This window comes from Brassica oleracea, chromosome C7 (genome assembly GCF_000695525.1).
Source record: "Brassica oleracea var. oleracea cultivar TO1000 chromosome C7, BOL, whole genome shotgun sequence".
In the NCBI taxonomy this organism is placed as follows: Eukaryota; Viridiplantae; Streptophyta; class Magnoliopsida; order Brassicales; family Brassicaceae; genus Brassica; species Brassica oleracea.
In genome coordinates, this window is record NC_027754.1 from 11,298,215 (window position 1) to 11,319,851 (window position 21,637).

At 45.2% G+C, this 21,637-nt stretch overlaps 1 protein-coding gene across 1 annotated transcript; it reads left to right on the forward strand.

Moving 5' to 3' along the window:
• The first annotated feature begins 3,696 nt into the window (after nt 1-3,696).
• Nucleotides 3,697-4,989, forward strand: LOC106302580. The gene is made up of 2 exons (XM_013739056.1): nt 3,697-4,302; nt 4,546-4,989. Exons 1-2 carry the CDS (start codon nt 3,697-3,699, stop codon nt 4,987-4,989), a joined length of 1,050 nt encoding a protein of 349 aa, XP_013594510.1.
• The last annotated feature ends 16,648 nt before the right edge of the window (nt 4,990-21,637 follow it).

The window sequence follows — 21,637 nt, forward strand, 5'->3', positions numbered from 1 at the left end:
GAATGCCCTGGCACTAGGGAAGTAGCCCATAAGTTCCCCATTCACTTCTACCGAGAAAGAAGTTGTTGATATGCAGAGATATACCTTGTGGAAAAATTGAGCCGGCAGTCCCATTGCTGTCGGCTCAAAAGATTTTGAGATATCCAATTTTATTTTGCATCTGGAAGATATGGTAGGCAGGTGATACCCATTAACTAGTTCCGTTGCCAATAGCATGTTTTCCAGAAGCAGTCTACCCTTCATTAATGCACTTTGGTTAGACTCTATCACTTATGGGAGGAAAGCCTTGAGTCTTTAAGCAAGTATCTTTGAGATAACCTTGTAGAAAAGTTTACAGCATGCTAGCAATCTATAGTCTTTCATAGTTTGGGTAGGGTCCTTTTTAGGGATCAGGACAAGTCTTGTGGCGTTAACTCCTGAAGGAAGCAATTAAAATAGGAAGAAGGACTGAATATATGTAGTAAAATCCTTTCCAATGACTGGCCAAGCAGCTGTGAAGAACTCTCTTGTGAAACCATTCGGACCAGGAGCCTTTCCGTTCGGTAGAGAATGCAGTGCATTTTCTATTTCCAACTGAGAGACAGGGGTGATCCAAGATGTTGCATCTGCTTGGGAGCAGTAAACACGTCCTTCTGTGCAGGTGCACTCCTTCTTGAATCAGCCTGAAGAAAATTCCGAAAGTAGTTCACAGCTTCTATTTTGATATCTTCAGGGTCCAAAAGTGCCTCCCCTGCGTCGTTGTACAACACATTAATCTTGTTACGAGCGGTATGTTCCTGCACAACATGATGATAGAAAGTTGTGTTTTGGTCCCCCGCTGAGAGCCTCTGTATCCTTGCTTTTTTATGGAGAAGCTTTTTTTTTCGATCAAGGCCAAAAGATGCCACTTCTTTGAGGCATCAGCTTCTGCTTGAAATAAAATGGCACTCGGGTTTGCTAGTGCTAGCGCTTGGCAAGAACACAGCTCCGAGAAAGCTTCTTTTGTCCTAGCGTGGAGATTCCCATAGTTGTTTTTGTTTAGCTCTCTTAGGGGATATTTTAAGGACTTCAGATTTTTATGGAAGAGGTGGAGAGTGGCTCTAGAATGAAATAGGGGCCCAGTCTCCTCCCATTTACACTTTACTGTATCCAAGAAATTTTCATGATCCACTAAGAGGTTAAAGAACTTGAACGGTCTACGAGTTCTTTCTGTTTGTTGCTGAAACCTAACTAAACTGCGAGCGTGATCTGAGATGCCACCAGTCTCAAATCTAGCAAAGGAGTGTGGGTAAACTCTGAGCCAACCCCCATTTACAAGTGAACTGTCCAGTTTGTTCCCAATGGGATCTGCCCTTCTTTTGTTCCACCAAGTAAATTGAGCCCGTGTACGACAGATCCATCAAACTCGTACTTGTTGCTATCTCCTGAAACTGTCTCATACCCGTTTGATCTCCCAAGTAATCTTGCCATCGAGAATGCTCTGAAGAAGCCAATATTGAGTTATAATTTCCTATAAGAATCCATGGTAAGGCAAGGTGAGCATAAGCCGCATGAGTTGCTTTGATCTCCTCCTATAGAACATGTTGGGGAAAAATACTCAGGTATTGAATTGCTCCAGACCCCAGGCAGGAAGGAACCACGGTTCCCAGGCAGGAAGGAACCACAGTTCCCCGCTAGAAAGAAGCCCGGTTCTCAGCATCCCCGCTAGAAGGAACCACGGTTCCCAGCTACGAAGTATTTCGGGTCCGGTCCCCAAGACCACCCCTTCCTCCGGGAAATAGAAAACTTCCGATAAGGAGAACCTTCCATATTTCCGAATATAGAAGACTTTAACCTACTCCAACTGACTAAGGCCCACCTTAGGAAGACTATATAAAGGGAACCTAAACCCTAAAACAAGAGATCGACACTTCAAGACTTAGAGACTAGAGCTAGCCGGCTACAATTAGGGTTCATACTCAATACATTGTAGTTTCGGCTTGTTCTATCTAAAGAAACGTCTCTTCAAGTCTTACTCTCTCTAATTACTCACGAAATACCAGTTTATCCATAGTTCCGTAGTACTCACAAAGATTATACACAAAAACCCCCTAACAATTTAGCGTTAGAAGGAGGGGAGTAATCTAAACTACGTGATAATGGCGGTGGATAAGCAGAACGAGCTACCCGAAGCTACTCCGAGAGAAGCTGAACTCTAGAAGCAAATCGACGACCTACAAAGTCGAGTAACCGAGCTGCACAAAACTCGGGAGGAGACGAACCCCGAGCTCTCCTCAGAAGTCCAGAGCTTAAAGGAGAAGCTCAATGAACACTCTAAGTAGGTGGAGCAAAGCGCCGAAAAGCTCAGCTAACTCGAATCGGAGAATCTGAACCTCCAAGACGAGAACCAAGCCCTCAACCCGGCCAGCAACAAAAAGCGTCGATTCCAGGCTCGAGTCCGCCCCAGGCCGACCTGGAAGCACCCAAATCTCCCAGTTACGGCGTCTAGAGAAGGTGCACCGGCGCAGGAAAAAGCTCAGACCTACGACGTGGAAGAGAGCGAATCTGATCCGGAATCCGTCATGGAAGCACCTGACAGAGTAATGAAAGCGAAGTCCCATATGATCGCTTATCTGGAGCAGATGTTCTCCAAAAGGCTCGACAACATGCAGTCCATGGTGGAAAGACTTCCAGGGGTAGCTCCGCCTATCCGGAAAAGCAACCCCGATTCTTATGCTGGTACTCCTTTCACAGATGAGATCACCTCGTTAATGCCCAAGAAGTTCTCCATCCCCAACATCAAGGCGTAGGATGGTACTACTGATCCAGACGACCATGTCGACCAAGCGAGTCGCGGGAAGCTACCATGTGCAAAGGGTTCGGTTCCACTCTGACTGGACCCACTCTACAATGGTACATCAATTTACCCTCCAGATCCATAGCCTCCTTTACGACTCTTAGCGACAAGTACGTGGAACAGTTCGCCAGCAGCAGGGACCTGGAGAAAACCTCCGATGGCCTTTATGAAATCCTCCAGCATCGGGCAGAACCCCTACAAAGTTACATAGCCCGCTTCAATCAAAAGGAGGTGGCTGTCCCCGAATGCAGCATCCCCACTGCTATTTCGGCCTTCAAGAGAGGTCTACTCCCAGACGGGGATCTCTACAAGGAGTTAACAAAATATCAATGCAAAACCATGGAAGACGTCATATCTCGAGCCTGGGCGCAGGTAAAATGGGAAGAAGACGTCGCCAATCGTGCTAAGGCGCAGCTAAAACAAGATTCCAAGACGATCAAATCGGATCGAACCGAGCGAGATGAGAGATCCTTTCAACGACCAGCCAGGGATTCCGGGAATCGAAACCGGGGCAGGTATCAAAACCGGCCGATCGAGAAGGCTGAGGGGATGGTTGTGTCCACGTGGCTAGACGTCTCTCACCTCTCCATTTCCAAGCCGGAGCTGGTTAGCGTTTAGAGGCAGATGGGCCAACAGGTCAAGTGGCCTCAGAAGATGAAAGCACCCGATTCTCTTAGGAACCCTGGTCTCTGGTGCGATTTCCATCGGGACCATGGTCACAAAACGGAGGACTGCGTCGCACTAAAGATCGAAGTTAATTAATTGCTTAAGAAAGGACACCTCAGGGAGTTCCTTTCTGAGAAGGCCAAGAGCCATTTAAGCAAGGTTATGGCGGGGAAGCCCACTGAAGCTACCCCTGTCTCGCCACCTAGACAAGACCGATGATACATGTCATATCAGGCGGTTCGGAGATCATCGGCATAAGCCATGCAGCCACGAAGAAAAGTACTTCGAACACCAAGCATGGCCTAGAGGCAGCCAAGCGTAAACGCCTGCTCGTGGGCACAAACGAAATAAGCTTCACGGCCAAGGAGCAGGAAAAGGTTCTCACCCAACATCACGACGCTCTGGTCATATCTCTCACTGTAGCGAACTGCCTGGTGAAAAGGATCATGATAGACAATGGCAGCTCCGGCAACATCATCTTCCAGGCCGCCTTCAAAGACCTGGGACTGGCTGAAGGCGCCTTAACTCAGAGGATAACCCCACTCATAGGGTTCAGTGGAGAAGTCAAGCAGACCGCCGGGGAAGTGACCCTCCCAGTATATGCCGAAGGGATCAATATGTCAACCATGTTCCTGGTTGTCGACTGCGAGTCGTCTTACAACATGATCTTGGGACGACCCTGGATTCACGGCATGGGAGCCGTCCCTTTAACCCTTCACCAGGTGATAAAATTCCCTACACCATGGGGCATAAGGGAAATAAAAGGAGACCATGAGCATTATCACTCCTGCTATCAGACTACCCTGAAGGGGAAGACCAAGGTCTTATAGCAATTACAGAGCAAGCCTCTGACTCATCACACCAAAGATCCGGAGGTAGAGGAGATGGATGATGTACCGCTAACTGAAGGGGATCAGACCCGACATCTCAAGATCGTCTCCAAGCTGACCGAAGGACTAAGGAGAAGATTAATAGACTTCCTCAGGTCTAACTCCGATTGCTTCGCTTGGTCCCACGCAGATATGCCTGGGATCGACCCAGAGATCATCATGCACAAGCTGCAGGTGGATCCCCTACATCAACCCGTCCGACAGAAGAGGAGAAAGTTCACTCCCGAAAGGGACGCAATCATCAACGATGAAGGCAAAAGCTTGCTCAGCGCAGGATTCATTCGCGAGGTCCAATATCCGGAATGGCTAGCCAACGTTGTCGTACTCAATAAAAGGAACGGGAAGTGGAGAGTATGCATAGACTTCACGGACCTCAACAAATCCTATCCAAAGGACCCCTTCACCATACCTTATATCGACAAGCTGGTCGTTGGTATGGCGGGGCATCAGCTGATGAGCTTCATGGACGCGTTCTCCGGATACAATCAGATACTTATGCATCCGGAAGTTCAGGAGAAAACATCTTTCACGAGGCCAGAAAAATCAAGAAACAAGCAGCAAGGTATTGTATCTCCCAGGAGAAGTTGTACCGAAGATCCTTATCAGGCCCGTACTTAAGGTGTGTCACACCTCGAGAAGACGCTAGAATCGTTGTAGAACTACACGAAGGAGACTGTGGATCCCACTCTAGCGGTAGGAGCCTTGTGCTCCAAGCCATAAGGGCATGATACTATTGGCCCACGATGGCCGCCGACGCCGACAGGCGAGCCAAATACTGCGACCAATGTCAAAAGCACGCTCCAGTCTCCAGGCTTCACCCGGAGAACCTCAAGTCCATAAGCTCACCATGGCACTTCAGAAAGTAGGGCATGGATATAGTAGAGAAGTTCCCTATGGCGTCGGGGCACCTATGGCGCCGGGGCACCCCAAAGGGTTACCTTCTCATAGGCACTGATTACTTCTCCAAGTTGGTAGAAGTAGAAGCGCTCAGCCGCATAACAGATCTCCAGATCCGCAAATTCTTGTGAATCTACGTAATCACTTGCTTTGGGGTCCCCTATGATATCGTCACCAACAACGGACCCCAGTTCACGAGCCACAACTTCAAGGAGTTCTGCAAGGACTGGGGCATAAAACTAACTTTCGCCACACCCCGACACCCCCAGTCTAACGGACAAGCCGAGCCCACAAACAAAACCATGGTCAACATGCTTAAAAAGCGACTGGAGGGCTCTCACGGGAAGTGGGCAGAAGAACTACATGGAGTCCTCTGGGCCTACCGGACCACTCCCAAAAAAGCAACAGGGGAAACCCCCTACTCGCTAGTCTACGGCTCTGAGGCCATTGTACCTACAGAGATGCATGTGAGAACAACGGTCTCAGGGACTACCTCCCATGAGGAAAAAAATGAACTGTTGACGCTAAGCCTCGATCTACTCGACGAAAAAAGAGAGGCTGCTCGTCTAAGAAACTGGTCCTACCAGCAAGACGTCGCCAAGACGTACAACAAGAACCAGGACCTTCCAGCAAGGGGATTGGGTTCTACGACGAGCTGAAAAAACAACGTGAAAACTCAGCCCCGGGTGGGAAGGTCCCTATAAGATCATTGAGGTGCAGAGAGCAGACGCCTACAGGCTGCAAGATAGCAAAGGTAAAATACAACCCAACTGCTGGAACGCGCTGCATCTCAAAGCTTATTATTTTTAAATATGGTCTCCGGACCATGATTTCTACCATACAACTATATACTATTTAAGCATTATGATTTTCTTCTCCTACGTATGCTTAACCTCTCCGGACAAAGCGTAAAATAAATTTGTTTTGACTATAAAGACAAGAGGGGAAATCATTATACTTAAAGGGGCATACAAGCTGGATCATGTCTCCAGAGACCTCTGATCCAGGCCAACTCTTGCAAAAAGTGGCACAACCACAGTGGCACGTCGACAAAATCAATACGGGTATGAAAGATAAAGCAGGAATGGGTATGCGCAAGCCTGAGTATGCTGTCTGATATCACCCAATTTACCCTAGTTAAGGAGTGATTTATACTCTCTCAAATAAGAGGCCGAATTGTAGTACTTTGGGATCAAATTCACAGGGAGCTACGGAACCAATTAGATCTAATAGTTATACGATTAAGCTAGGCTAATAGTTTATGAAGCAGTAAATATAGATAGCAAAGCTGTAAACAGTAAACAAGGTGAACAAGACTATTTTTCAGCTTGGCAAAGAGTTGTTTGATGGAAGGATGGTTACTAGACTTAGGGTTTCATTCAGGTTATTAGAACTCTAAACTATAGATGCTAAGGATTGATTCTAGAACTCGATGTCTAATGCAAAAGACAACCATCTCTCGCTGTGAGTCTAATCTATTGACTAAGTTAAGTGTTTCAGTTCTCGCATGCTAACACAGATCGAGCGTCGATCGATACTATGATATGAGCGTCGATCGATGCTACGGATTGAGTGTCGATCGATGCTATGGTATAAGCGTCGGTCGACACTGCCTTAGGCAAGTGTTATCGATCTGATCGATTATGTTCAACTAGATTCCTAGACCAACCCTCGTATGCGCCTAGGTATCTAATCCAGCAGGATTCGGGTTCCGTTAATTGATTGCACTCTTGTGCCTCTCAATTGTCTTATGATTATAGGTTCAAGCAATTAGTCACACTCTCGTGGTTTTCCAACTACTCTAGATCCTAGTATTACAAGCCATCCTGACGTACAGATCTTTAGATATCCTAACAATCATATAATTCAGAAGTTCATTCAAAACCCTAGAAATTCCTAAACCTAGCAGGTGGATCTACTCATGCATGATGTTTGTCATAGAAATCATCGATGAATAGATGAATAACATAAAATATAAATAAAACCAAACAATGGAGTTCCAAGAGGACTCTGAAGGAGTTCCTCCCTTCTCTGCTAATCTAGAACTATGAATAAAATAAAGCTTAGATAGCATGTAGCCATCAACAATGGCTTAGAAATAACATAAATAGGGTTTCTAGTCGTCCAAGGGTATTTTGGTAATTTGGGGTTGCTTCTGGGCTTCAGTTGGTCATAAAATATGCTCGGCCCGTATTCTTGCATCCATATCGATTGATATCAAGAGTTCTACATCGATCGACATACGTTCCTCTTCTCGACAGCTTTCTCTCGCGAGGCAGACTGACCACTCTTCACTAAAACGGGCATAACTTCTTCTACAGGATGCTGATTGACCTCAGACCGGTGGAATTGGAAAGCTAACTCAACGCTATATCTTGTGTCAAAACATGGGCTCAATCTATAATGGTGGGAAGGTCTCCATCCATAGCTATACATATGACGCGTATGTGCAGTTCTACACCTCAAAAGACTCCAAAATCACCATATTTCTCCAGAACGTACCTGAACCGGTAAATACTCTAAATAAACTCTATATAGTTGTAAATATATATTAAAACACTTATAGACCATGGTTAAAAGTGGGTAAAATACATGGTCCATCAACTCCCTCAGACTTACCATTTTGCTTGTCCTCAAACAAAATAAACAGGCAGTCTCTCTGAAAGAGGTTTTAAAACAGCAGGGACTCACATAATTTAAAACTTAGAATTATCACCTCTACAATATTGCAATCCACATCTAAGAAGTCCTAATCACAAAGCACATTATACCATATCCTAGCTTAGCAACCAAATTCACCTAGCCAACAACTTACCAAATCTTGTCTGACATTCCCCTCTACCAACCTCATTTCTTAATATTAATAAAAGTACAGGCTTTACCTTGGGAGTATCGATCACAAGGTGCAAGGATTTTCAAACGAGTATCAGGATCTGCATGTAAAAGTTAGTTCCTGTCTTTTCTGTCTACTAATTTCTGTCTTTAGTCAAAGTCTGCTTATATTGCAAGATCATTGACCAAGATTGGACAGGCTTCCATGAATCAAGCCTTAACGGTGGTTGCCACCAAGTCCTGTTCACTTCTTTTTGACTTATATCCAAGAATTCATTGAAATTGAACCTTAATGATTGTCGCCACCAAGTCCCGTTCGAATTCTTTTTGTTGGAATCCTTATGAAGCAAGCCTTAATGGTTGTAGCCACCAAGTCCTGTTCGGATTCCACCTAACTAACATATATATATATATATATATATGTATTTTTCTTTTCCTTTTTTTCTTTTTTTGTTTTTTTTTTGTAAATAAACCTATAAATCTAGGGTCGAAATAGAGAGAGAAAATGTGATAAATCTACACAAGGCTTTACCTTCCAGACTTGTTTGAAGAATCCGATCTCATGTATACCAAGCCCAAAGACAAGCAGTGGAGTCAGGTTTAGTGTTGGAGGTCAGCTTTGGTTACTTCAAACAATCTCAGCAAGTGTGGATAGTTGACAGGTTGATCAACTTTAGTATCTTTAGTACTATCTGGAATCAGTAAGTCTAGAATGGTGCTAAAGGCTGGTTAGATAACAAGCAAAAATCTAATAAGTTCATTATCCCCTTCTTGACTCAATAAAACTCTTTTGAAAACAATTTTAATAAGACTCAAAATAAACCAATGTCAATAAACATCCCCCCAAACTTAAATTACACTGTCCCAGTGTAAATCCAGTCGGGGTTATGGTGAAAACATAAATCATAAGGACTCAATATAACAAGGAAAACGAAATACCAGCTCGCTGATGTTGATGTCGATCGACACAAAGATGTGTGTGTCGATCGTTTCAGGTATCGTACTGTCGATCGATGTCGACATGGTCTCATCGGTTGATGGCTGAGAAATCGTTCCTCGGATCTTTTTTTTTAATAGCTAAATAAAACACAATATTAGTAGAACCTCCCCCAGACTTAAACAACACTATCTCTAGTGTTATACAGCCTAAGATTGGTGGAGAAATAAATCATAAGGACAATATGTAACCAGGAAAAACGGTATACCTGACTTTGATGTTAGTACCAACCAACAGTTAAGTGGCGATCAATACTCTTGAAGCTTTGTCGATCGACACAGTTAAGTGGCGATCGATCGATGCTAGTGATGCTCTATCGATCGATGCTGCGCAGTTAAGTGGCAATCGATCGATGCTAGTGATGCTCTATCGATCGATGCTGCGCAGCCATCATCGATCCTCTTGCAAACTCGTCTTCCTCGGATCTTTTCCTTTTACCGCTGCTACAGTGCGGTTGCTACAGTACCGTTGTTACTGTTCATCCATTTTTTTTTTTTACCTGCAATAAATAAAAACTTTAATCAGTAACTATCTGAACTAAACTGAAAGAAATTACCTAATAGTGGGTTGCCTCCCACTCAACGCTTTGTTATAGTCATTTAACTTGACTTTGGATATCTGATTTAGTCCGTATGAGAATGAGAACATGCTCCAAACAAGTCTCAATGTCTACTCTCTAAAGCTTTATCATTCTTGTATGAAAGCCTCCTCCATAGACTCTTCTCCTTTGTCTATCATCTCAGCAATAAGGAGTGCTCGAAGCTTTGCAAATGGATGTGAAAAACATCTGCTGCGCACTCTGGATTTCCTGACACAATCTGAGAAGTGAGGGATCAATGATACCTGAGGACCATCCTTGATCCTTTTTCTCTTCTTCCAATTCCTCTTCTTCTTTCCCCCAGACTTGTCTGATCGCGTGGTGGTATCTACATCCCTAAGATTTCCACACACATCGAACTCCATATGCTCTGATACGCGTCCAGTGTCGATCGACGATGAAGTGGTCGTGTCGATCGATGGTGAAGTGGTAGTGTCAATCGATGTTTGTTTGTTGGTGTCGATCGATGGTATCCGGTTGGTGTCGATCGATACTAGCCTTTGAAGTTTCCAGATCCTTTTCTGAAGTGTGCTGATAGTCATCAAGCTTCTTCTCCAAGTTGTGATTCAGATTCTCAGGTTGTGCCTCATCCTCTAGCTCCAAGAAATATTCCATAGTTTTCTCTCTGTCTAAATCTGGGACAAGATCACAACTTGATACATCGGTGCTCTTATGTGGCGACCCATCGATCGATGTTGAGGTCTTTTCATCGGTCGACGTTGTGGTCGTACTGTCGATCAACGTTGAGGTCATGATGTCGATCGACTTTGAGGTTGTATCTCCAGACACATGTTGTTCATCCCTTTTTGCAATAAAATCGCTGAGCAGCTGTACTGGAATCATATACTCATCATCTAACGATACCAAGAACCTGTCCCATCTATCATTTTTCTCCTTTTCTCGAGTTGCTTTAGCATCATCAAAAAATTTGTAAAGGAAGGCTCTTTCAATGTCATCCCAACTGGTTAGACATCCTGGTTGCAGTTGACTGAACAATCTAAATGCATCCCCAGAGATAGAATAAGGGAAGATCTTGCACATGATGTGGTATTCAAACAATTTATTTTGCTCACTCCTTGACACGAGATCCTCCAGCTCTTCGATGTGTTTTCTTGGATCTTGGTGAGGAAGAGCCTGGAATGGGTCGTGACCTACCCAATCATACCACTCTCGCTCAGGTAAAAGTCATTCATCTCAGCAACAGCAATCACATCAGGGATCACAGCACCCTGAGCATTAATCAACTGTCCTGCGCTGTTGCGAGTGCGACCTTCTTCGTCTCTTAACATCCCATTCTCATCAACTTTAAGTATGAGCACTTTGATCTTCTTTGTCTCCCCGCAAGTGGTGTTATTTTTCACCGGATGAACAGTATGAGGGTGAACAGTGTCCAGGTGAACAGTGTCGGGATGAACTTAGGGATCTGCACCAAATTTGATATCGCTCAAATTACCCTAAGGAGTGATTTATACTCTCTCAAATAAGAGGTCGAGTTGTAGTACTTAGGGATCGAATTCACATGGAGCTAGGGAACCGATTAGATCTAATAGTTATACGATTAAGCTAGGCTAATAGTTTATGAAGCAGTAAATATAGATAGCAAAGCAGTAAACAGTAAACAAGGTGAACAAGACTATTGTTCAGCTTGGCAAAGAGTTGTTTGATGGAAGGATGGTTACTAGACTTAGTGTTTCATTCAGGTTATTAGAACTCTAAACTATAGATGCTAAGGATTGATTCTAGAACTCGATGTCTAATGCAAAAGACAACCATCTCTCGCTGTGAGTCTAATCTATTGACTAAGTTAAGTGTTTCAGCTCTCGCATGCTAAAACAGATCGAGCGTCGATCGATACTGTGGTATGAGCGTCGATCGATGCTACGGATTGAGTGTCGATCGATGCTATGGTATAAGCGTCGATTGACACTGCCTTAGGCAGGCGTTATCGATCTGATCGATTATGTTCAACTAAATTCCTAGACCAACCGTCGTATGCGCCTAGGTTTCTAATCCAGCAGGATTCGGGTTCTGTTAATTGATTGAACTCTCGTGCCTCTCAATTGTCCTATGATTCTAGGTTCAAGCAATTAGTCACACTCTCGTGATTTTCCAACTACTCTAGATCCTAGTATTACAAGCTATCCTGATGTAGAGATCTTTAGATATCCTAACAATCATATAATTCAGAAGTTCATTCAAAACTCTAGAAATTCCTAAACCTAGCAGGTGGATCTACTCATGCATGATGTTTGTCACAGAAATCATAGATGAATAGATGAATAACATAAAATATAAATAAAACCAAACAACGGAGTTCCAAGAGGACTCTGAAGGAGTTCCTCCCTTCTCTCCTAATCAAGAACTATGAATAAAATAAAGCTTAGATAGCGTGTAGCCGTCAACAATGGCTTAGAAATGACATAAATAAGGTTTCTAGTCGTCCAAGGGTATTTTGGTAATTTGGAGCTGCTTCTGGGCTTAAGTTGGTCATAAAATATGCTCGGCCCGTATTCTGGCGTTCATATCGATCGTTGTCAAGAGTTCTACATCGATCGACATACGTTCCTCTTCTCGACAGCTTTTTCTCGCGAGGCAGACCACTCTTCAGTAAAACAGGCATAACTTCTGCTACAGGATGCTGATTGACCTCATACCGGTGGAATTGGAAATCTAACTAAACTCTGTATCTTATGTCAAAAGATGGTCTCAATCTAACGGTTGGAAGGTCTCCATCCATAGCTATACATCTGACGAGCCTGTGCAGTTCTGCATCTCAAAAGACTCCAAAATCACCATATTTCTCCAGAACGTACCTGAACTGGTAAATACTCTAAATAGACTCTATAAGTAGTAAATATATATTAAAACACTTATAGACCATGGTTAAAAGTGGGTAAAATACATGGTCTATCACTGTCAAAACTACCTAAAACCCCTGTGCAGCCTAAGGCGCATCGGGGTCCCCAGAGTACCAATGTGAAAAGTATATGTATTAAAACGCTACGAGCTAAACAATACAGAGAAAACATGGTATATTTATTGCAAAAGTACTGTGAAATAAAAGGAGCAATCAAAAATCCTACTTCTCCATACGTGGAAAGTAGTGAAGCCTGGCACTTGGGTCACAACACCCATACCAGCACCCTATTAAGACTGTTAGTGACTTCCTGCAGAAGTAGAATACAGCAAGTAAATCGATAGTGACAAGCTTCCGAGCGGTAGAATGCGAAATCCAAACAGGTACCGGTAGTAGTCTTGCCTAGGAAGACGGAATATGGTCCTTGCGAAAAAACAAACATTTTGGGTTCCCAAGGAACTTCGGGTCCTTATACAAGCCCCCGATCTGGAAAAGGAACCCACGGTTCCCCATACGATTTTGGGTCCTATGTATAAAGTCTGAGGAAGAACCTTCGGGTTCCCCTATAGCCTCCGGGTTCCAACAAAAGGTCTCATGATCGATCTAAGGAAGAACCCCCGGGTTCCTATATGGCCTCAGGGTTCCAAAGATAAATTCCAAGAAGAAGTTAGAACCCCTGTGCAGCCTAAGGCGCATAGGGGTCATTACAACTTCAAGAACCTCTGGGTTCCAGTTAAAAGATCTCCGGATCCAAAACCTTCGGGTTCCCATACGGCCTCAGAGGTCTAATTTCAGAAAAAGGATAGAACCCCTGTGCAGCTAAGGCTCATCAGGGTCATTACATCCCTAAAGGACCTCTGGGATCCCATGCGACCTCAGGGTCCAAGTACACCAGGGTCCCGATACGATCTCTGGATCTAAGGAACAACCCTGCATTCTTACGCGACCTCAGGGTCCAATCACGGTGTCACACACCTCCGAGTTCCAACTACGATCTTCGGATCTATCCAAGAATCTTCGGATTTCTATACCGCCTACGGGCCTCAATGATGATGTCAGGATCTAGTTAAGGACCTCCGTGTGTCAGATAGGACCTTCTGGTCTAAGGGAACCTCCGGGTCCCAAACACGATGTAAGGATCCAAGGAGAGCCTCTGCTCCTCCTCCTCAACCTACTGATTCCCAGAGGACCCCTTGGGCCTCACAAGGTCTACGAATACGGAAGGACCTCGATATAAAGACTCAGATCGGTAAAAAAGCTAAAAGGTCTGGATAAAGATCAAACAAAAGGCCACCACGGGGCCGGTGTCCAAAGAAACAATAAACAGCCACAAAGGACTGAGGTTCAAGCATAAACCATTATTGAAGGAAAAAGGAACAATATAGACGGAGACACGAGCTTAAGTTGGATATCCTCTCGGCTTAACAGATGAATACACGTCCATATCAGAAGACGGTGTAATAGCAGGTTCATCCTCGAAAGTAGGAAGGGGATCACCTTTGTTCCTCGCTTCCTCTTGGACCACAGCCTTGTACTGTTCCGACCAAGTCCCACTGGGCACTCTGCTTCCTTAGCCACTCCCTCATCAACTCCCAGCTGGCAACAACCCTGGCTCCATTCACGGCCATCACCATCTCAAACTTAAAGGTCTCCGCTGCCGCTTTATGAGCCTCGATATCTTCCTCCAGCTCCTGATTCTTCTGGTTCATAGCCAATGCATCAGCTGAAGAGGCCTCGGCCACCTTCTCTAGATCTTTCACCTTCTCCTTAAGCTCGCGGATCTCAAATTCCCGGACTGCACGTTGTTCCCTCTCTCCAGTCACCTGGCGCTTCAAAACCTCGACCCCCTCTCTAAGGAGTAGAAAGCCTTCATCAGGTAATCGCTCCCTAAGATGGTACAGGTGGTAAACGGTCTGCACAAAACGCGGATCTCGATCAAATTACCTAACTAAAAAGGAAAACAGGTATGCAATAGAACTTTCACGGAGAAGCCCTCCTTGAAGAACCTGGATCACCTCTGAAGAATCTCCTTTAGGCAAGACAGTGCCATCCTGAGGGAATACATTCAAGTTCAGGTTGGATAAAGCCGTACCCAAACTCCCTGCAGAACGAGCTATGTCAGCCGACTGTTGCGCTGATCGAGTTGCGTGGGAATCGAAATTCACACCGTCAAGTTTTGTTAATCGGAGGAAAGCCAAGTTAACCTAGCCTTCTCTGAAGGTCCCGGTTATCTGCTGGGCCATGCACAACACAATCAATATGAAAGATTCGAAAGTAATAAATCGTAAAAGAGCGAAAAGAGAACAAAGAGGTCTTATTTCCGAATTCGCGTTTGAGCGTGAACAAAAAGGTAAGATCCTAGGCCATGAGAGCTGTCGGTATGTTCGCTAGTCTAGCCACCTAAGTTCTAACCTAGTCGGGTGGCAACTCGGTAGTAAAAACCGAAAAATGCCTAAATTGCTCTAAGTATTAAGTTTGCTCTTAGAATGCCCTTTTCTTCTCTTCATCCTATGTCCTCCTTATATACTCCTCCTTAGGTCAGTTTACCTCTTCTCGGGCTGGATTTGTCGCAAAGCGGGCTTTTCCATATTTCCTTCTTCTTTTTGATTATCTTCGGAAATTTGACATTTATCTTTTCCCGCGGATGAGATAAACCGTCATTCCAGTCTTTGGGTTCAAGTCTTTTGGGACCATAGATGGGCCGTTGTCTGTAATTTGGACCCTCTTTGGGCCGTATCGAGACTTAAGCATTTTTACGATTTTACTCACGAAGTAGCCGTTGGTATAGGCTGGTTCTTCCAACAGAACCATGTTTCTTCGCATAGCCAAGGCAGTTGGTGTTAAGTTAACTGTAACCTGCTCTACTATGAAGAATAGGAAACCGTTCGAAAGACATAACCTTCCCAACTTCCCGAATAGTTTCGACGATGTTTTTTAGACGGAACATTGGTGTCTTATCCACGGACCCGAAGACTGAGTTACGGAAACTTCGGACAAAGATGTATGGTTATGGGATGGGACCGGGTTCGGAATGGTCCGCGGAGAATTGGCCGCGCTCGCCGGGTGAGCTGATCCGTGCCACGGTCGGGCTCGCCGGCGAGCTGATCCCTGCCACGGTCGAGCTCGCCGGCGAGCCGACCGGCAACACGGTCGTGCTCGCCGGGCGAGCTGGCCCGTGTCACGGCCGAGGTCGCCGGGTGAGCAGGCCCGTGTCACGGTCGAGCTTGCCGGCGAGTCGACCGGGCGAGCTGGCTCGTGTCACGGCCGAGCTCGCCGGCGAGTCGACCGGGAACACTGCCATGCTCGCCGGCCGAGCTGGCTCGTGTCGCGGCCGAGCTCGCCGGGTGAGCTGGCTCGTGTCGCGGCCGAGCTTGCCGGGCGATCCGTTTCGGCTGTTCGTTTTCTCGGCTTTTGAATTTTTGACTGAAATTCGGTTTTTCTGAGGACTTTCGGACATTGATTCCTTCGTGACCGATTTTGACCCCAACAAGTTGTTACACCGCCACTTTTGGGCCTCTTCCCTGGAAGAGATGCAAAGGGATCCAACTTAATTTCTGTTGAACGATGACTGCCAATGATCATCACCTCATATCCGGAAGCACTTCTACTACTGGACCCCTTCTTCGCGGACATCACTTTCGCCGCTTCCTGGTAGGCCGCAAAGGGATCATTGGTGCCACTTCCTGACATACCTCCTAGATAAAGACAATTGTCAGATTAAGGTTGTGATAAAAAAGATAGGGTAAGGGGATGCACACTCCAAAGTCTGCTACATCGCAGTGCCGACTCGCTAACCAGGAAATTCACTTGGCGGCGATCTATAGGAAGCTGTCGCGCCCGGATAACGGCTCTCTCCCCTTCTGCAGGAGCATGGTGAGTCCCGACTGCATAAAAATAAAGGGTCAGAAAGACGATCAAACGGCAAATGGATCAGACAAGTCCTTCCTATAAAGTTCCATTGATAAGAAGACCCGGGCAATTTCATAAAAGCATATCTCTCCTGCCACTTTTTATTAAAGACCGGCCCATTCCAGTCATTTGTTTGAAGCTCCTCCACGATCGGCAAACCATTACGAGGACGAAGATGAAATCGCCCCTCCTCCGTTAAGGGGAGCCAGATGATACGCAAACATGACCTCATTGATACCAAGAGATAATTACTCCAAGTCACCCAAATTTTGGACAGCAATGAGGATCCTCTAAGCTGGAGGGTTCAACTGCGAAGGCGAAATCTCGAAAAGATTGCATAAGCCAGCGATTAAAGCAGGAATTAACCCCCTAAGCCCGGAGTCAAAGAGAGCCTCGTAGATGGCAAATTCCCTCAGGATATAGCTGGAAGCACGCTCTTCCGAGGATAACAGAAGGAGGAAGCGAATATCTACTCCGCCATTCCGCCAGTTTGTCCTCGACAACCGATGAAGCGGGACCCACCAATGGGGGAGCCGCGTAAACATGTTCAGCTGACTTGAACTAATAGACCCCTATTGTATTGGAATTTAGCGCCCATATTTTGACGAGTATTCTGCTGACGAGTGAGTTAGTCTCCGAGCGAACCCGACGGGTCTTTCAAATATCCAAGTTGCCACTTTTCAGCTACTTGGAATGCATGAGACCCCTGCATTTAGGAATCTTAGGTTACCTCCAGCCACTGTTCTCCTTTCTTATACAGAAGACCCTAGTCAAGGAGGCACCCCTTTCATGTACCTCAATATTCGTCGAAAGTGAGGTTTCTTTGGATTTTGCATGAGTCTTGGATGCCCACCCTGCAGGATAATATCAATTAGAATCCCATCCCCTATCTTCTTTTGTTCTGCTTCTGCAGTCTTGTTTCTATGGACTTACCAATAGTCTGCAATACTCAATTCCTACCAGTAGTACGGTTGCTAACTTGTGTCCAAGTTGCCAAGAAATAGTTCCTTTGCACGAGTAAGAAACCGATGTATTTCCACGGGTCGCCCTCGTTCTGTATCTGAGTTCTTTGATGGGCATAAAGAAATCGTCTTGGTAACAACCACCAAACAAATAGAACAAAGAAAGGTTAGCTCCGCAGCTGGTTCACAAGCAAGGTAAGTAAGTCCATTACTCTGCCCTCCTTTCCACATCCGAGGAACGCCTCCATCGATATCAAATTTCTCTTGATACAAAATTTTGACTGCTACTTAGTATCCACAATAGGTCTGAAAAAATATCTAAACATACCAAATTTAGATATTTGTACCATGTCAAAGTAAAGAACCATGGCATATATGTTTGGAATAGATTCCATTTTGAGAGAGAGAGTTGAAAAAGCACTATCTCGTTGAAAGGTTCTATCCATCTGCGCTTTGTCAACGCATTTGTTTAGGCAAAGACTCTGTTTTTTCCTCTCGAAGATCTTGAAATGATCTTCCAGTTCCGGGGAGTGTGTTATTTATCCATTCTTACTTTTTTTATGCCAATGTTGGTGACTGGAGATAACTCTCTTCAATTATTCCTGGGATGAATTCGAGGATGTGTTAAAATAAAGTCTAACCGCCAAGGCAAGTCCCATGGATAAGCCCAGCCTCCCTCTCGTTTCGCTCTCTATGAACGCCTTTTCAGTCGAGTTGCTAAAGCACCTCTCCTTACAGTCGAGCTTCTTTGATTTAGTTACTCGACTGAAAGGAAAGATCGAGCTACTTTAATGGCTTGTGCCCATAACAAGTAGTTATGACCATTCAACTTTATAGAGGTAATCTGCATACTGACCTGAGATTCGTTTCATAGAGAAATCTCTAATCAACGATAGAACAAGATCGCACCCTTCCTTCGTCGTATAGAAGATAGTTACGATCGTTTCAACCCCAACGAGAAACATCCTTTCTAGTGTGTTCAATCCCACCTTTCATCAACTGTTGTTTCTCTGTCCCTTTTCGTTCTCCTCTCTCTCTTTATATATCCTATGAATTACATTTCGCATCGAAAATGATTCTAGGAGAAGTTCGAATCCGTTCCGTTCGGATATTGATCGGTCTTGGTTTGACATGGTTTATGTGTTACAGGTTCCCGAAAGAGTTAATATCTCCATTAGCGTCACCCTTTCTTACCCTGCCTTTTCACACGCTGTGCGCCTAAGTGTGTAAAGACAGTGCAAGCTTTGTTATTCCGAAACCTAAATGTTAGAATCCTATCTTGCTTGACTGCGCTGGGAAGTCTTTCCTTAAAGTATTTATTTGATTTGGAGTTTCCGCTTAAGTGAGAAAAGGACTCGCCTTTGTTTGGTTTGATATATTCATTCAGTCAAAATACAAACTACAACAAAGTGGAAATGGAAGGGCCACTATAGAAGCTAGAACTTCCTTATAAGTCGGCCTAACCAAAGCGTCACGACAACAGAAGAAGAATCTTACGCCCAAAATTCCCATCTCTTTTTTTCTTGGTTGGACCAACCGGCACCAGTAGGTTAAGATAGTCGGGACGAACCCACCCTAATAATAGAAGGTTTGACCCCCCCTTGATTAATCCTAATCCACGTCTCAATTAAGTAGCTATCTTAACAGATCAGTGAAGAAGAGACAATTAAGTTTCTAGTACCAGGTTTGACAATTTGGAGGTCAAGGATTCCAACCAAGACCTTTCAACCAAAACTGTAGGAACAACCCGAGGAACGCCATTATAACCAAATGAAACTCTTGGAAAAGTAGAATCCATCTAGGTAGCCTCGGTTTTGCGTCCTTCTTTGCCAATAAGTATCTCAAAGCCGCGTGGTCCGTGTGCCCCTGTTCCTTGTATTTGTTATGTTCCTTATTTCTCGTCTAGCAGAAACTAATCGAGCTCCGTTTGATGTCCCAGAAGCGGAAGCTGAATCAGTTGCAGGCTATAATGTAGAATATGCACAAGATAGCGGTAGAGGGGCCATCAAGTTACAGTCAGATCCTTCTCACGGTTATGAAGAGCTGTCTGATCGGGAACCCGGAGAATCCATCCTTCTCTTTAACCTAGCGCTATCTGTCTGAAGGAACAGATGAGGCAGAACGCTTAGACATGGTTCTGATCGTTCCTATCCAATAGATCGCGGCAATAAGAAAGCTTTACGTGAAAACCTAATAAGCTAAGAGGTACAATCTACCTAACAGGAACCCCAGGAACTAGAGAAAGGGCGAGAGGAATTATTGCCTGTATTCAAGATATCAACGACGTAAAAATAAGAGATGAAGAAAGGAGAAGGGAAAGGGAGTCTATAAAGAGAAAACCATTGGAAAGATTCCCGAGAAGCCGCGAGCTAATAAAAATCTGAATTTCGAGGGAGATTTGAAATTCAAAACATTTCCTTATCAGCAAAAACGCGATACCAGCTAATCTCCTTCATTTAAGGGGTAAAATCTGAATGACAAGCAAGAATCGGTGTAGGTCATCCAGGACAGTAGAAATGGAAACCTCACCTCTAATACTGGTTCCCGAATCCATTCTCACGCATCAAGACCTTGGCTCTCCTCTTCAGAAAACATCAGAGCTCTAGGCTTCGCCGTCTCCAGGACGCCATTAGGAGATCAGAGCTTCTCCACCTTCGACAAGAATCAGCGGTCCAAATAGCGTCAGACCCCGATCTGATATAAGGGAAACTGATCCTCCTCCGGGTTCAGAATACGGTTCCGACTCGAATGGAACCCGGGATCGCAGGACTACTGGAGCGATGTCCTGCCTGAGGGAAGCCTGCTGCGAATGAGCAACTCCGGTTGACTTGAGTGCGCAGGTTATTCCCCGAGTTCGATGACGAAATCGAGTAATAAGGGGAAAACTGTTGGGGAAAATACTCAGGTATTGAATTCCTCCAGACCCCAGGCAAGACACCGGCCTCTGGATCCCCCCTAGAAAGAACCCCTGTTCTCAGTATCCCGCTAGAAGAAACCATGGTTCCCCGCTATGAAGTATTCCTGGTCCGGTCCCCAGGACCGCCCCCTTCCTCCGTGAAATGGAAAACTTCTGATAAGGAGAACCTTCCATATTTCCGAATATGGAAGAGTTTCACCTAGTCCAACCGACTAAGGCCCACCTTAGGAAGACTATAAAAGGGGAACCTAAACTCTAAAGCAAGAGATCGACACTTCAAGACTTAGAGACTAGAGCTAGGTGGCTAGTGTTGGGGAAAAATATTCCATGAAGAGATTACTCCAGCTCTCGTCTTCCAAGTCCATGCCCCCCAGGGTCCGGTTTTCTGCCTCTGGGTCTCGGGTCCCTGCCCCCAGGTATGGGTCCTGCCTCCGGTCACAGGTCCCTGCCCCCAGGTATGGGACCTTCCTCCATCTTCCAGGCCAAGTGATTTCTCCTGCCTTAAGATAAACGGAAATCTTCCATTTATCAGGTAACCAGCTTAGAGAAGAAGGAATCTTCCTAAAACCAAGAGAAAAAAGAAGCATTCCAATATGATAAGCCGCCCTTGAGAAGAATGGAAAGATTCTATTATCTAAGGGTATATGGAATATTTCCAAACCCTAAGAGAAAGACATGACCTCCATCATAAATATAGGTTTCTAGACCTAAAGAGGAAAAACACATCCATCTATGAGAGAAAACATCCAGCTCCAGAGCTCACGAATTCGACAGCCGCCAAGACAACATTTCACCCCGAGAAGACCTTCTCCTACGAGAGGTCTATGACAGGCTGATCCCGGCGATTACTACCATGAAGATGACGTCCTATGCTCTCTGCAGAATGCCTACCACTACACATACTGGCCCAGGCCACGATCTCCAGCACACCGACAAGGACACTCCATGCTCATAAAAGCATATCGCCTACTCCACCACCTGTTTCGGCCATGTGCCCCATAGAACAGATGACTCCTATCACCTACAAGGCCACGTGCACATCCAGGTTACGTGCCTCCATCAGAGCTACATGCTCCTTAGGCCATGTGCCCATTAGGCTACGCGCCCACTTAGGCTCCACGCCTCCACTAATACATGAACTACGAACGGCTTGATCCCTCATTGAAGGGTACGTAGGCAATCCCCCTGAAGGATGCATCTATAAATCCCAAACATCTTCCTTGGTTCCTCAAGGACCAACCTTGGTAACTGGAACCCTCAACTACAGATCAGGAGGCACCCAGGGACCGACCCTGGA

Coding starts and splice junctions, on each gene's coding strand:
- LOC106302580 (XM_013739056.1), top strand. CDS start 3,697: ATGATACATGTCATATCAGGCGGTTCGGAGATCATCGGCATAAGCCAT. Junction 4,303..4,545: donor CCCTGAAGGGGAAGACCAAG/GTCTTATAGCAA, acceptor CACAAGCTGCAG/GTGGATCCCCTACATCAACC.